This window comes from Rhinopithecus bieti, unplaced genomic scaffold (genome assembly GCF_001698545.2).
Source record: "Rhinopithecus bieti isolate Rb0 unplaced genomic scaffold, ASM169854v2 scaffold_25291, whole genome shotgun sequence".
NCBI classification, from domain to species: Eukaryota; Metazoa; Chordata; class Mammalia; order Primates; family Cercopithecidae; genus Rhinopithecus; species Rhinopithecus bieti.
The window spans coordinates 806,657-821,561 of record NW_016811667.1 but is presented as its reverse complement, the minus strand read 5'-3'; the positions used below and the strand labels follow the sequence as shown (position 1 = coordinate 821,561).

At 46.0% G+C, this 14,905-nt stretch overlaps 1 protein-coding gene across 1 annotated transcript in view; it reads right to left on the bottom strand.

The window, feature by feature from the left end:
- PDLIM1 (PDZ and LIM domain 1) overlaps positions 1–12,041 on the bottom strand; it is a 57,623-nt gene extending 45,582 nt beyond the window's left edge. Inside the window, exon 1 of the mRNA XM_017894580.1 lies at positions 11,529–12,041. Coding sequence (XP_017750069.1) covers positions 11,529–11,624 — 96 coding nt within the window. The 5' untranslated portion in view covers positions 11,625–12,041. The remainder of the gene's footprint in view (positions 1–11,528) is intronic.
- Positions 12,042–14,905: the final 2,864 nt, after the last annotated feature.

The window sequence follows — 14,905 nt, the reverse complement described above, 5'->3', positions numbered from 1 at the left end:
CAAAGTCTCGCTCTGTCACCCAGGCTGGAGTGTGGTGGCGTGATCTTGGCTCACTGCAACCTCCGCCTCCCAGATGCAAGCAATTCTCTATCTCAGCCTCCCAAGTAGCTGGGATTATAGGCAAGTGCCACCATGCCCAGCTAATTTTTGTATTTTTAGTAGAGACAGAGTTTCACCATCTTGGCCAGGCTGGTCTTGAACTCCTGACCTGTGATCCACCTGCCTCAGCCTCCCAAAGTGCTAGGATTACAGGCGTGAGCCACTGCGCCCGGCCCCAGCTTCTTAAAAGTTGCATTTTTTAAAATGTTCTTTTACATATATAACATACAGAATTTAACAAAAATGAGTAAGTATGAGCATATTAGTCCTTTTTAGTAAATTTTCTTTTAAAAAAAAAACAAATTTTAGGCCAGGCATGGTGGCTCACACCTGTAATCCCAGCTCTTTGGGAGGTCAGGGCGGGTGGATCACTAGAGGTCAGGAGTTCAAGACCAGCCTGGCCAACATGGCAAAACCCCATCTCTACTAAAAATACAAAAAAATTAGCCGGGTGGTGGCAGGTGCCTGTAATCCCAGCTACTCAGGAGGCTGAGGCAGGAGAATCACTTGAACCTGGGAGGCAGAGGTTGCAATGAGCCAAGATCATCCCACTGCACTCTAGGCTGGGCAACAGAGCGAGATTCCATCTCCAAAAAAAAAAAAAAAAAAAAATTAAAAAAAAACTCTTAGATTGCCTCCTAGCCCCTTGATACAAATGAGTTTGTGACCACTGGCTCAGTTTAAAAGTTATGGAAAGCAAGATTATATGTAGAAATACTTTATGACTAGGATTACCAAACACCCTGATTTGCCCAAAACAGTAACCTATTTTCCCAGCTTAACTATCAAGACCACCCCATTTCATTCTCAGAAGTACTCCAGCCTGGATGATAAACAGTACTGCTGCCTTTTGACAGAGGTGGGGTTTTAACCAAATACTTGTCAAATGGTTTAAATGGTTCTAAGGCAGAGGTTTTGTTTCATTTTTTTCTTTTCTTGAGCGAAAAGCCGTGTCTATGCAGAAGGTTTATTTGTGGACAGGACTACAGGTCAATTTCCTGACTCTTCATGGAACATTGTTAACCTTGCCCCTTGGAGTTGGCATCTAAACCTCAGGCCAGAAATCAACCCCGCTCACTAATACTCAGCCAACTGTGATATTTGCAAGGATGAGGCAATGGTTTCCAAACAGGTTGGTCTTCAGATCCCATGGGGGCAGGGATTAAAAATATAGATAGAGCTCCACACCCCATCTCAGATCCACCAAAGATAGCCTATACAGTGAAATCCAAGAACCCATATATTTTTAAAGCTTCCCAGAAAATGTTAATGCTCATCAGGTTTGGAAACACCAAGAGAGATGATGACTATCTTTGCCCCTTAAACTCTCTCCCTGAGTGAATGTTAAAGTCATCAGGTAGACAAAAAGTAATTAGACCCTAAAATCTCAGCTCCTCCAGAAACGCCTTCAAGGGCAGAACTTATACTCCTATAAAATACATAGAAAGTCCTTGAAAGGAATATCCATCAGAACAGTATTTATCTATCTCTTACCAAAACAGACTTAAAAAAAAAAAAAAAATAGGCCAGGCAGGGGTGGCTCATGCCCATAATCCCAGCACTTTGGGAGGCCACAGCAGGAAGATTGCCTAAGCCCAGGAACTTGAAACTAGCCTGGGCAACATAGTGGGACCCTGTCTCTAAATAAATTAAAAATTAGCCAGGCATGCAGTCCCAGCTACTCGAGGAGACTGAGGTGGGAGGATCGCTTAAGCTGGGAGGAGGTTGAGGCTGCAGTTAGCTATGAGCACCACTACACTCCAGCTTGGGCAACAGAGTAGGATGCTGTCTCAAACAAAAAAATATAGCCCCTGTAATGTTGGTTAACACCCCTGAAAGTGCTATGCAAATAGAGCATTATATAAGTAATTTTGTTTTGTTTTTTTATTAAACAGAGATGGGGTCTCGCTGTGTTGGCCAGGGTGGTCTTGAACTCCTGGCCTCAAGCAATCCTCACACCTCGGCCTTCCAAAGTGTTAGTTTCACAGGCATGAGCCACTGCGTCCATCCAGTAGAAGTATAATTAACTCCAAACAAGATTCTAAATAACTCGACATGGGTCCTATTTTCCCTTGGCCAGAAAACTCACAGCTAAATGTAGTGTGCAATTACAGAACCAACTGATTCAAAGTTCCTGGCACTTCTCTCTGTTTCCTCTTCTATGTTCCAATTTTTTGTTAAATCTTATGTGTGTTCTTGTGTTTTAAATATTGTAAATATGTAAGTAAATGAAAGACAAGCCTAAGACAAGCCTGCAAGTAAGTGAAAGAGACAGCCTAAATAATGATAGTATCAATAATAATAATATACAACTGGGATAAAGAAATGTGAGATTCAAGTTCAATCTCAATGCTACACACCTTTAAGCATAATCTCCGCTGATTTAATAGTTGTGTCAAGGTATCTGGGTACAAATTTAACAGTTTCTAAACTGCGGATAAAGCAGGACCCAGCCCTGTAGGATGCCATTTAGATGTGGAATTTGAACTCTCTTTAGTCAGAATCTTCTGACTCAGTATGTTTGTAAGCCGAGGCTGTGGCACAGACTTCACAGCCACATTATAGCTGCAGAAGCTGTATGCACTTATACAGGGTGACCTGAAAACATAAGACTGTTGCAAAATGTTCTTGGTTAGTCTATGACCATTTTCTCAGGGAAATGAGGCAATAAAATAGGGTAGGTGCTTGTAGACAAGTTGTGCCTTAATCCAGCTTCACACTGTGCATGATGCAAAAAGAAGTTATTAGTGCTAAGGGGTGACAGTTCAAAGAGACGTGCTGCTCTCTCAGTCTGAAAGACCGACAACCATTTCTCAGATAGGAATATAATAAAACAGGTAGCCAAATAGAATACCCTGACTAAATTCTTAAGAAGTCATTGAGGCCAGGCGCGGTGGCTCATGCCGGTAATCCCAGCACTTTGGGAGGCTAAGATGAGTGGATCACTTGAAGTCAGGAGTTCAAGGCCAGCCTGTTCACCAACATGGTGAAACCCCATCTCTACTAAAAATACAAAAATTAGTCAGGTGTGATGGCGCAGGCTTGTAATCCCAGCTACTTGGGAGGCTGAGGTGGGAGGATCACTTGAACCCAGGAGATGGAGGTTGCAATGAGCCAAGATCATGCCACTGCACTCCAGCCCAGGCGACAGAGCGAGACTCAGTCAAGAAGTCATCAAGTTCCTCAAAAGTTTCCAAACAAGCTCCTATGAGCCCTATGTGCTTTTAAATAGTTCCAACAGCTGCCACCCATAACCCAAAGCCTAAACACTCACTAAACCTTGAGGGAATTACTCTCTCTGACTCAGTATCTTCATTTGTCAAATGAAATTCATAATGCATCAACCTCATCAGGTTGTTGGAAGGGTTAAATGAGACTGCGTTTGTAAAGAGTTCAGAACAATGCCTGGCATGTAATAAACACTCAATATGTAGTAGCTACCATTAATATTTGTTGAATAGTACCACTAGGCTCTCTCTATATACCATATTAATCTTCACCACAACCTTTGAAGATAAGAGCTATTATTCCTACACTGCAAATGAGGACACTGAATTTTCAGGGGTTAACCTGTCCAAAAACATACAAGCTAGTAAATGGACAAGATAAGGTTTGAACCACATCTAGCAGATATCAAAATGTATTTTCCCTTGACATCAAGATATCTTTAATTCTTGATTTGTTACAGTAAAAATAAGGGAGAAAGCACAAAGCAATGAAGTCCAAATAGTTCACTGTGATATAGTAATTTGGTTTTAGAAATGCTACGTGTATGGAAAAAGTCTGGAAATGTCTGCAGCCAGCTGTTCACTGTGTTTACCTCTGTAAAGTAAGATTGGGAAAGCCTTTTACCTTTCTGTAGGTTTATATTGTCCGATCTTTTAAACAATTACGCGGGCTTCTATGTAACCTTTACTGAAGGATGACATGTATACAGCACAAATGGTAACTATACAGCTGACTGAATTCTCACACACAGAACACACCCAAGGAAACAGCATGAGATAAAGAAACAGAACATTACCTGAACTGCTAAAGCTCCCTCTGCCCGCTTTCCGTCACTGACGTCCTGACAAAGGTCTGCCATGATCCTGACTGCTAACACTGTAGATTAATTCTGTCTAATTTTATGTAACTGGAATCACACAGTATTTACTCTTTATTCTTAGGTATGGCCTTTTTCTCTCAATGTGTGTGTGTGTGTGTGTCTGTGTCTCCTCCGTGTCACTGTGCATAGTTGTAATTTCTTCATTCTTGTTGCTGTGATGTTTTATATCATATTATTACACCCACTACTTATCTATTCTATTGCTGTTAGACATGTGAATCATTTCAAATTTGGGGCTATCGCCCGGGCGCGATGGCTCAAGCCTGTAATCCCAGCACTTTGGGAGGCCGAGACGGGCGGATCACGAGGTCAGGAGATCGAGACCATCCTGGCTAATACGGTGAAACCCTGTCTCTACTTAAAAATACAAAAAACTAGCCGGGCGACGAGGCGGGCGCCTGTAGTCCCAGCTACTCGGGAGGCTGAAGCAGGAGAATGGCGTAAACCCGGGAGGCGGAGCTTGCAGTGAGCTGAGATCCGGCCACTGCACTCCAGCCTGGGCGGTAGAGCCAGACTCCGTCTCAAAAAAAAAAAAAAAAAATGGGGCAAACTATTTGCTATATCAACCACATTTAATCTATCTGTATGCTTTTTTTTTTTTTAAGATGGAGTTTTGCTCTTGTTGCCCAGGCTGGAGTGCAGTGGCATGATTTCGGCTCACTGGAACCTCCACCTCCCGGGTTCAAGCAATTCTCCTGCCTCAGCCTCTTGAGCAGCTGGGACTACAGGTGCCTGCCACCACGCCCGGCTAATTTTTGAATTTTTAGTGCAGACGGGGTTTCACCATGTTGGCCAGGCTGGCCTCAAACTCCTGACCTCAGGTGATTCGCCCACCTTGGCCTCCAAGTGCTGGGATTACAGGCACGAGGCACCGTGCCTGGCCTCTGTATGCATTTTCAATATCTTTATCTAAACTAGGTCCTATCTATGTTCTTATTGTGTTACTTGATACGAATGGTCATGTCTATAAAAAGTAGTCCCTGAGTCTTCAGTCAGGAATCTGGCCTCCTACAAGACCACTGTGTTCTTCAGAAAATCATTTTTAGTACTTATGGCATTTACCAAGGAGACAGTGTACTACATATGGGAAAGTACACCACAGAACTCAGCCACGGATGAGCAGCCTGATTTACCCAGGATGTGACTAACAACAATATCAATAATCACACAGGGTGCTAACAGCCATACAGATATTCCTTTTTTGTCTTAGGTTTCATGGGTATATTCGGTTTTGGACTTAGCTTGGCTACCGCAAGGTGGAACTGTTCACTGCCTGGTCATCTTCATCTACCACAAGAACCGTTCCCAATTGCCCTCCTACCCGCCACAAACAGGTCTTTCTCTAGCCAATCCTTCCACTCCTCTGCTCTTCTGTTCTTCACTGTCCAAGTGGACATGGAACCTCATAACTGGACTATAAATTCTCCCAAGTGGGGCTATGACTTCCAGTTTTTCGGGGGGACAGCGAAGGGAGGTGCTGCTTTCTGAGGTGCTCTGAGCTGAGGTCCTAAGGCAATTGGAGAGCTACCCCCGCCAACCTCAGGGGCATGAGAGGCTCCAGGGTGTGGAGCCCAGGAGTGTCTTATCCCTCATGTTGAAGCCTGCACCACCCTTAGCACTTTTCAAAGCCGTGTGCTGGATTAACACCGTTAGCAATGAAATATTAACAGTTATGGCTTATTAGGAGGCAGAACATAGTGGTTAAAGCTGGCCTGGAAGTGAGTCTGCCTGGCTTCACTTCCCAGCTCTGCAATTGTCTGACTTTGTGTTCTGTGTCCCTCTGTCATGGGTTGTGGGGAATACAGAAGATAATGTAAGTGCATGCTTAGCACAGAGCAGGCACTCAAAAAATGTTAGCTGCTATTAATATATTAATATGGCATAGAGATTAAGACTACAGGCTTGGAAGCCGGACTCCCTAGCCAAACTCCAGCTCTACCACTCATTGGTGTATGATGCAGGCTGTGTACTTAATGTCTCCATGCCTCAGTTCCCTCATCTGTAAAACGGGGATCTGAATCCTACTTCACAAAATACATGTGAAGATCACTGAATATATTATGGTCTTAGAATGGTGCCTGGCATATTAAAAGTCCTGTATATGTTTTAACTATGGTTATTATTGCAAGCAGATCAAATAAATATTTCTCACACAAATCTTTCAAATGTAAATGGATGCTGCTGTGATTAACAGAACACAAATTCATCTGAAACACTCCTGAATTCATAGTGTTTTCTAAATCAACTTATGATTGAAGGTACAACTAATGCCATGAGAGACTAGGACACTCTAACAATAAAAAAAGTGGGCTCTTGGTTCATGCCTGTAATCCCAGCACTTTGGGAGACCAAGGTGGCAGGTCACTTGAGGCCAAGAGTTTGAGACCAGCCTGGTCAACACGGCGAAACCCCATCTCTACTAAAAATACAAAAATTAGCCACGCGTGGTGGCCCATGCCTGTGATCCCAGCTACTCAGGAGGCTGAGGCACAAGAATCGCTTGAACCCGGGAGGTGGAGGTTGCAGTGAGCCAAGATCATGCCACTGCACTCTAGCCTGGGCGACAGAGCGAGACCCTGTCTCAAAAAAAAAAAAAAGTACACTCATATTCAAAGGGTATGAAAACTTCTGGGTTTGCTTGCTTGTTTATTATTTTATCTTTACAGGGAATATTATTTTATCTTTATAGGGAACTGAACCCAAGAGAAGACATATGATTTTCCCAGGATCACTCACCGAGGTGCTCAGGACTAGAACTCAGCTTGAGTCCCTGCCTTGGACATTGTACCAGGCCGCCAATTAAAGTCCTGGAAGCTTCCCCCAGGCTTTCCTCTGAGACCTACTGGAAGTAAAATAATCCTTTAAAAGTTAGTTTTCTAACACAACCACTTTTGCTCCAGAGTCTGCCCTATCCTTTACAAGGAAGTTGAGTAGTAAGTTGGCCAGTGAGAAATTATGTAAATTCAAACAAATTACCTAACCTGTGGGCGCCTGAGCTTTCCTATTTGCAAAAGGCAAAGAATGCTAGCTTTCCTCTCCTCTGTGGAGCAAGAGTAAGGCATGGCCTAAGAATGTGCCAGTCCTATCCTGGTCCCAGCACACAGCAATTCCTTGGTGCTTTTCCCAGTCCTGGTCAGCCTAGGAGAATATGACCCAGATGGTTAGACGACACTGTCCTCTCAGTCATCTGCCTGGCTGCAATACCCGAAAGCCATTGTTCTTCCCTCTTGCCTCCTCAAACAAACCAGCAAGGTTGGCATCAGGAGTTTGGGGAGGGGAGAGTATCTGGTCAGAGGGTGATAACGCAGTACGGGCTCAGGCATTCTCTTTGATTTGTCCTCTTCCCCCTCTCTCCTTAAGTCAACTGTGAGTAGCTGAAGTCGCTAATATTTCCCAGGTATCAACTTCACAGACTAAGGGCATGCAGCACAATGGCCATTAAAACATAATGATTCTTTTTGGACATTTCTTGCTTTTCATAATTTCACAGACAAACCCTTCTCTTTCTATCTTTAGGACATGATGTAAAATCTATCTGAATCCGGAAATACCACTCTTAAAAATCAGAAATGACCCTCTGGCCACAGTATCCATTATTAAGCACCCCTTGGGATACTTGAGAAAAGGCATAAGCATTGCATTTGCCACAAAACCACTCAGTTCTTAGCAAAGGGTTCCCCAGGACTCCAGAGACAAATGAGCAACTCCTCCAACTAAGGGCATCCCTTGATCTTGGCCTCACCCCTTCCTGTCTTTTATCAGTTGCTGGAAGAGAAAAACAGTCAACATAAACTGAGTTGCAATGTTGGCCTGAGTATTTCTCTGGAGGTTTCCCTTGAAAGTAACTAGAGGGAATAAGAAATGGGCATGGAAAATTTTTTTAATTAAAAAAAAAAACACCTCAAGGAAATGGGCAAGTGTTGATTTGAAGCAGGAACTGACAGAAAAAAATATTAGAGAACAGTGGCAAATGTGTGGCTGGATCATCAGGGAACACAAGGCAAGAGCACTAAACAAGAATGTGGGTAAAAGAAGAAAGCTAGCCTATGTCCACTTAAAGTTGGAAATCTAGATTGAAATTTTAAGTTGATCACGATACTAGATGAAAACGTTAAGGAGCTAAAGAAGCTATTCACACACACACACACATGTTCTGTATGAGTCTGTTCAGAAACAGGCAAAATTAAGCTATGGTATTTGGGATACCTAATTTAGGTGATAAAACTATGAAGAAAAGCAAGGATTACCATAGGTCAGGATAGCGTTACATTTAGGGAACTTTTGGTGCTGCAATACTCTATTTCTTGACTTGGGTAGTGACTATACAGGTGCTTGCTTTATAATCATTTGCTATGCATTTGTATTTTACGATATTTTTATTCCACAATAAAAAATAAAGTTAAAAAATAAAAAAATTTCAAGTACATAAGATTAGCATTATATTAAGAAGCTTTGGCCGGGCGCGGTGGCTCAAGCCTGTAATCCCAGCACTTTGGGAGGCCGAGACGGGTGGATCACGAGGTCAGGAGATCGAGACCACCCTGGCTAACACCGTGAAACCCCGTCTCTAATAAAAAAAAAAATACAAAAAACTAGCCGGGCGAGGTGGCGGGCGCCTGTAGTCCCAGCTACTCAGGAGGCTGAGACAGGAGAATGGGAGAATGGCGGGAACCCGGGAGGCGGAGCTTGCAGTGAGCTGAGATCCGGCCACTGCACTCCAGCCTGGGCGACAGAGCGAGACTCTGTCTCGGAAAAAAAAAAAAAAAAAAAAAGAAGCTTTAGCAGTTTAGCAAAAGACTGGAGCCAATACCAGAATAATTCATGCAAGAGAAAGCAAACATGGTCATTTAAATAAAAGGCACTCCTCTCCAAGCCTAATTTTATGGTTTGCTTTGGTGTGGAGGCTCAAAGTCTATCATATACAAAATCATACCAGCAAACTGCCCAGGATGATAAATAATGTAGCATACCTACCAATCAGAAAGTGTGTACAGCTCTTTGTCAATGCTCACATTTCCTCACTATCACTATTTATGGAGCACTGTCACATACCTTAACTCACAGCCAGGGGCTGGTGCTATCCACACTGCAGAGATTTTTTTTTTTTTTTAAGTCTCATTTTATTAGACAGTGGAAGCCTTAGACAGTGGAAGATTCACCCCAGGTACAGCTCAAGCATGACACTGGACCAGCACCAGATCTCAGATGGCCATCCCAGGGTCCCTTTATAACAATGACTTTCCCATTCCCATGAGGTGAACAGGCTCACAATTTTTCCATGTGTTAATAAGAAGCTGAAGAGAAACAAGTAAATTACTGTCAGCATGAAAAGGTTACCTCTTCTGAGTCACTTTCACTTTTCAATTAAAGCACCTGCCAAAGGCATTATAAAGATTAGCTTCCCTCACTAGACTATGAACACCTTGAGAATGGAGCTGTGCCCCCTCATTTCTCAAGAGTTTGAGTGGTTTCTGGAATATGATACCTGCTCATTAAACACGTGCACACGCCATCGATAAATAATATAAATAATAAATGAATTCATTAATATATGAAGGTAAAAACCGATGAATTCACAGTGTGGTGTTTTCCACCCCATTCCCTCATTCATTCATGCATTAAGACTTTTAAAAGCAGCTAAAATGAAAGGCAGTAACTGCCCTTTTAACAGATTGCCAATACATCCTCCACTACTTTAAAAAGGGTTTCATGTCATATATAAATTTCAGAAGTGGAGAGGGCTGACAGGTTAATTATAGACACAAAGAACAGGGACAAATGGACTATGAGGTAAGCGAGTTGAAATGTGCAGAGGCAATGTCCTCCCTAGACAAGCATTTATTAATAAGCCTGCAAGGATTTACCCAGCCCGGCCAGGCACAGGTCTGCACCAAGCTTGGGGGCAATTTGGGGAAGGCACAGTTCCTGCGCTTGAGGAATTCGGCTGGTGGCTGGAAAGGCAGTGTGTACCTTTGAGAATAATCAGAGGTCTCTGTGGGACGAGGCAAACAGGTGGAAGATAAGGCCCAAAAACTGACACCTGCCTACTCTTTTAGCGGGGTGAGATAGTCAGAGAAGACCTCCTCACCGGGCCAGGCCAACCCGGAAAGAAGCATGGGTAGGACTGTGGCTGGCAGACAAGTCAAGAGGAGGCCACCAATTCTTCTCCTGCAACTCCCACCAAACTCCTTCAGCTGCTGGAGGCAGGGGCTTGAGTCAAAAGGATCCATAAGGATCATTCCCTTTCTTCTCCACCCTTCCCCCAACCCCAAGCAAAAAGAAGGATGTTTAGAAGGCCTGGGAGACAGGCTGAAGGGCCCAAGAATGGAATGTGCCGCCTACGGGCAAGGAGTGGCCATGGTTGGAAAGAAAGGGGACTTCTTTTTCTCCCTTTCCTCATTCGAGGGACTTATTGAGTCTCTTCTTGGTGCCCAAGCACTTAACGTGACATCTCTCAGTGGGACATCAACCTGTGTTTGGCCAGATTAAATGGCGAAAGCCCAGACCTCTGAACACTGAGTCTGGGTCAGGGGGGCAATGGTTCTGGTGGCCCCTGATACAACGAGTCCCTCTAAAGATCCGAGGCCCCTCTAAGATTTCAAGCACCATCACCCCAGCCCAGGTGGAAACCCCATCCCAGTATCTACTCATGCCCTGAGAAAAAAGGGCTGGTGCGGGGAGGGGAAGGAGATAATCTGGGAATGCTAGGAAGAACGACGGCGGGGCCACGTTCCGCAGAGGGGAGAAGAATGAACAAGAGGGTTTACTTGAGTTTGTTTGTTGTGTTTATTTCCCAAATCCAGCACATTCTCCAAAAGGCATTCAAGGGGCGAGCCTCGGCCGTGGATCAAGTCCAAAGAACGTGTTTCGGTTGTTTTTTTTAGGTTAACCCCACTTACCCCCCACCCCAGTAAACTTGCCACCCACCCCACCTCACTTTCCAGGTCTTTCCTGTTGCGTTCGGCTGCACTGCGATTTGGGAAGAAGTGCCATCTTCCAGCGCCCCGTCCCCTCGCTGGTCGACAAAGAACTAACACCCGCCCCGCCGCGCTTCCGGGGCCAAGGAACGAAAACTGCCTTCTTTTTTCTGGCATACACTGAGCGCGCCCGCAGCTGGCCGGCCAGCCCGGAGCGCAGCCTCCGCGAAGGTGCGGCGGCGAGCGGCGGGGCCCGGGAGCTAGGAGAGCGCTCAACGAAGAGCGCACCTGGACGCGCCCCGCGGCGGTCCCGACTCTGTCCCCGACAGCGCCAGCGGGGGCCCAGTCTCCGCTCATCCCCTCCCAGAGCGTCCCGCTTCCACGCGCGTCCCAGCTGCTCTTACCCGGGAAATGGCGAGAGGCTGCTCGAAGTCCTTGCCGCCCACGAGGCGGAAGCCCCACGGCCCCGGGCCCTGGAGGACGATCTGCTGGGTGGTCATGGCGCGGCTGTGGCGGGCGACTACCTGCGGGGACAGACGGGCAGGACGCGCGGCACGGCTTACAGGGCTCCCACGGCAGCTGTCGTAGAAAGAGAAGGGCGGCGCGGGCCCGGGTAGCCTCGGGCTGGCGGGGGCAGGGCAACCGCTAGGGCCAGGGCGGGGTGGGCTCCGCCCAGGCCGCGTAGCCGCCCGCCGCCCTCCGCCCCGCCTGTCCTGCCGCCCGCAGCCTCTCCCCGCCCTGCGCGCCAGCCTAGGGGCCCCGGCCCGGAGTACCGCCGAGAGAGCGCGAGTCAGATGCGGGGCCGGGGCTCTCGGCAGCTCTGCCCGGGACCCCACAGCGCCTCCCTCCCTCCTGTACGCACGGCCCCACCGTGGCTCTCAGGCCCAGGGCGGGTGCTAGGTGAGAGGGAAGTAGGTCCCAACAGCGAGACAAACTCGCGCCTAGTGCATTGTAAAATGAGAATTTTTGAAGTGCTGTGCCAAATCAGCCCTCTGAGGTCAGCTCCGGCTTCCCATTTGCTTTTTGTAATCGATAATGATGTTTAAAAGGTGCTTTTCGAATGATCTCATTTGATGCTGAGGCAACGGGGGCGTTTAGTCCCATTTTACAGATGAAGTAACTGAGTCTGCTCAGTAGGTGAGAAGACTTGCCCGAGGCTACACCACTCGTCAGCATCTGGACCACTGCCAGGTCCCAGTGCTACAGAACCCCATCCTGGAACTTTTATAATGCTAATGAGACCATCACACAGTTTATAACTGAACTTCAAGACCTTCCTAGAAATCTGTCCTCCAGGCTGGATGGAGTTCGTAGTAGGTTCTGACCTCAACAGTTCAAACCTCAAGTTTGGGGCGGGCCAAGGGCTAAGTAGGTGCAAAAAAAGAGCTGAGTCGGGAGACCTAGATTCCCAGCCTCCCATCAGCCTCCTAGCCAGGCTCCCTGACGCCCTCCTGGTCGAGTGCATTCTCCACGCCGGACCAGATCACGTCTTATGCTGTCCATGGCGTCCCCACCTCACCACGAGTAAAAACCCAGATCCTTACAATGCCGACAGGGCCACACGTAGAATGGCCCCAACTCCCTCTCTGACCCCAACTCCTCCTGCCCTTTCCTCACCTGCCCGCCACTCTGCCAGGCTGTGCTCCTTGCTCCTGACTCAGGGCCTTGCCTCAGGGCCCTGTCTGCAATGCTCTTCTACCAGACATCCCCACCACTCTCTGTGTTCACATGTCATTTTCTAGGGGCTGGACACGTGGCTCAAGCCTGGAATCCCAGCACTTTGGAAGGCTGAGGCAGGAGGATCAGTTGAGCCCAGGAATTCTAGACCAGCCCCAGCAACATGGCAAGACCCTGTCTCTACAAAAAAATAAAAAAATAAAAATTAGCCGGGTTTGGTGGCGCACACCTGTCCCAGCTACTCGCGAGACTGAGGTGGGAGGATGGCTTGAGCCAGAGAGGTCAAGGCTGCAGTGAGCTGTGGTTGTGCAACTGTACTCCAGCCTGGGTGACAGAGTGAGACCCTATCTCAAAAAAATAAAAAATAAAAAAATGCAAATGTCATTTTCTGAGGTCATCTCTGAGCATCATTTAAGATATCCTCTCTAGAATGTTCTATTACCTTCCCCTGCCTTATTTTTTTCCTTTGTATGTATCACCATCCGGCATACTCTACATTTTGCATATGTATTTGTTCCACCCCACTCTTAAGCATTAATTCCATAAGGACAGGGGTTTTTATCTGTTTAGATCATTGCTGTGCCCCAGTGCCTACAATAGTGCCTGGCACATAGTACTTAATGGATGTAACTCATTGGCCATCCTCAGGACCACTCACTCTCTCTGGGCCCAGTTTCTTCACAGTTTTCTTGGCACCCATTCATCCTGGTACCCAGGCCCCAGCACAGTGCTTGGCATAGAGCTCATGCTCAATGAGTTTGTTCAGTGCACAGCTCTGTCTCCCTGTGATCCTGGGCCTACCTACTGAGGAGCCCTGTGCACAGATTTACACATAAAAAGATTATCTTGCTTGTCCAATTGTGTGACAGCACAAATGCCTATGTTTGGGAATAGTTTGTTTGCTTTTAGAAATCAAAGTGGAGGGCCGGGCATGGTGGCTCATACCTGTAATCCCAACGCTTTGGGAGGTCGAGGCAGGAGGATCACCTGAGGTCTGGAATTCGAGACCAGCCTAACCAACATAGAGAAACCCCGTCTCTACTGAAAATACCAAAAATTAGTTGGGTATGGTGGCGCAGGCCTGTAATCCCAGCTGCTCGGGAGGCTGAGGCAGAAGAATCACTTGAACCAGGGAGATGGAGGTTGTGGTGAGCCTCCATTACACTACAACCTATGCAACAAGAGTGCAACTCGGTCTTAAAAAAAAAAGGAAATCAAAGTGGAGCTATATCATTATACATCCCTCTCAACCTCTTGCATCCTGATATTCTTTCCTGAACCTGAGAAAAAGGAATGGAGTTATAGCCAGTAACCAGTCACTTGCTTTATGAACACCAAAAATACCTTCTCTTTGTTCAAGACTGTTGATTAGAAAGCATGACTGTGTTTCAAGTCCCTGCAGAATTTGCAGGAATCACCAAATTCTGAATCTGTCCCTAGATGTGTAACCATCTTGAATATTTTCTGTCCTAGAAGGAGAAAAAGGTTGAAAAGCCACAGTTTCTGTGCTTCTGAGGGCAGAGACTGCCTTTCATTCATTCCAAGTGCCCTGCTAGCATGGACCTCAATCATAAGTAGATGTCAATAAGTGTTTATTCCATACAATAGTCTATACAGACATAGTGTGCTAGTATGTTAGCAAAATGTCTGTGAGACTTGAGTCCTCAGTTGCTTTGTTGTTAAATGTTCTCGGTTGTAGTCTAGCTCTACATAGCAAGAGCTATAAAACAGTCAACCCTTTGACCCAGTCATCCACTTTCTGGGCAACAATTCCAAGGACATAATTTTTAAAAAGAAAAATGCTATATGTATACAGATATTTATAGCTGCATTATTTATAATGACAAAAAACTGGAATCAACCAGTAACAGAAAAGTGGCTAAATATGGTATGGCCGTAAGAGGGAAGAGTATGCAGCATGAAAATAACCATGAAAACTATGAAGAGACAGGGAAATGTGTTTTCAAAATATATAAAAAGGGTGCAACAAAATTATTTGTATACCATGTTAAAAAATAAAAGCTTGGCCGGGCGCAGTGGCTCAAGCCTGTAATCCCAGCACTTTGGGAGGCCGAGACGGGCGGATCACGAGGTCAGGAGATCG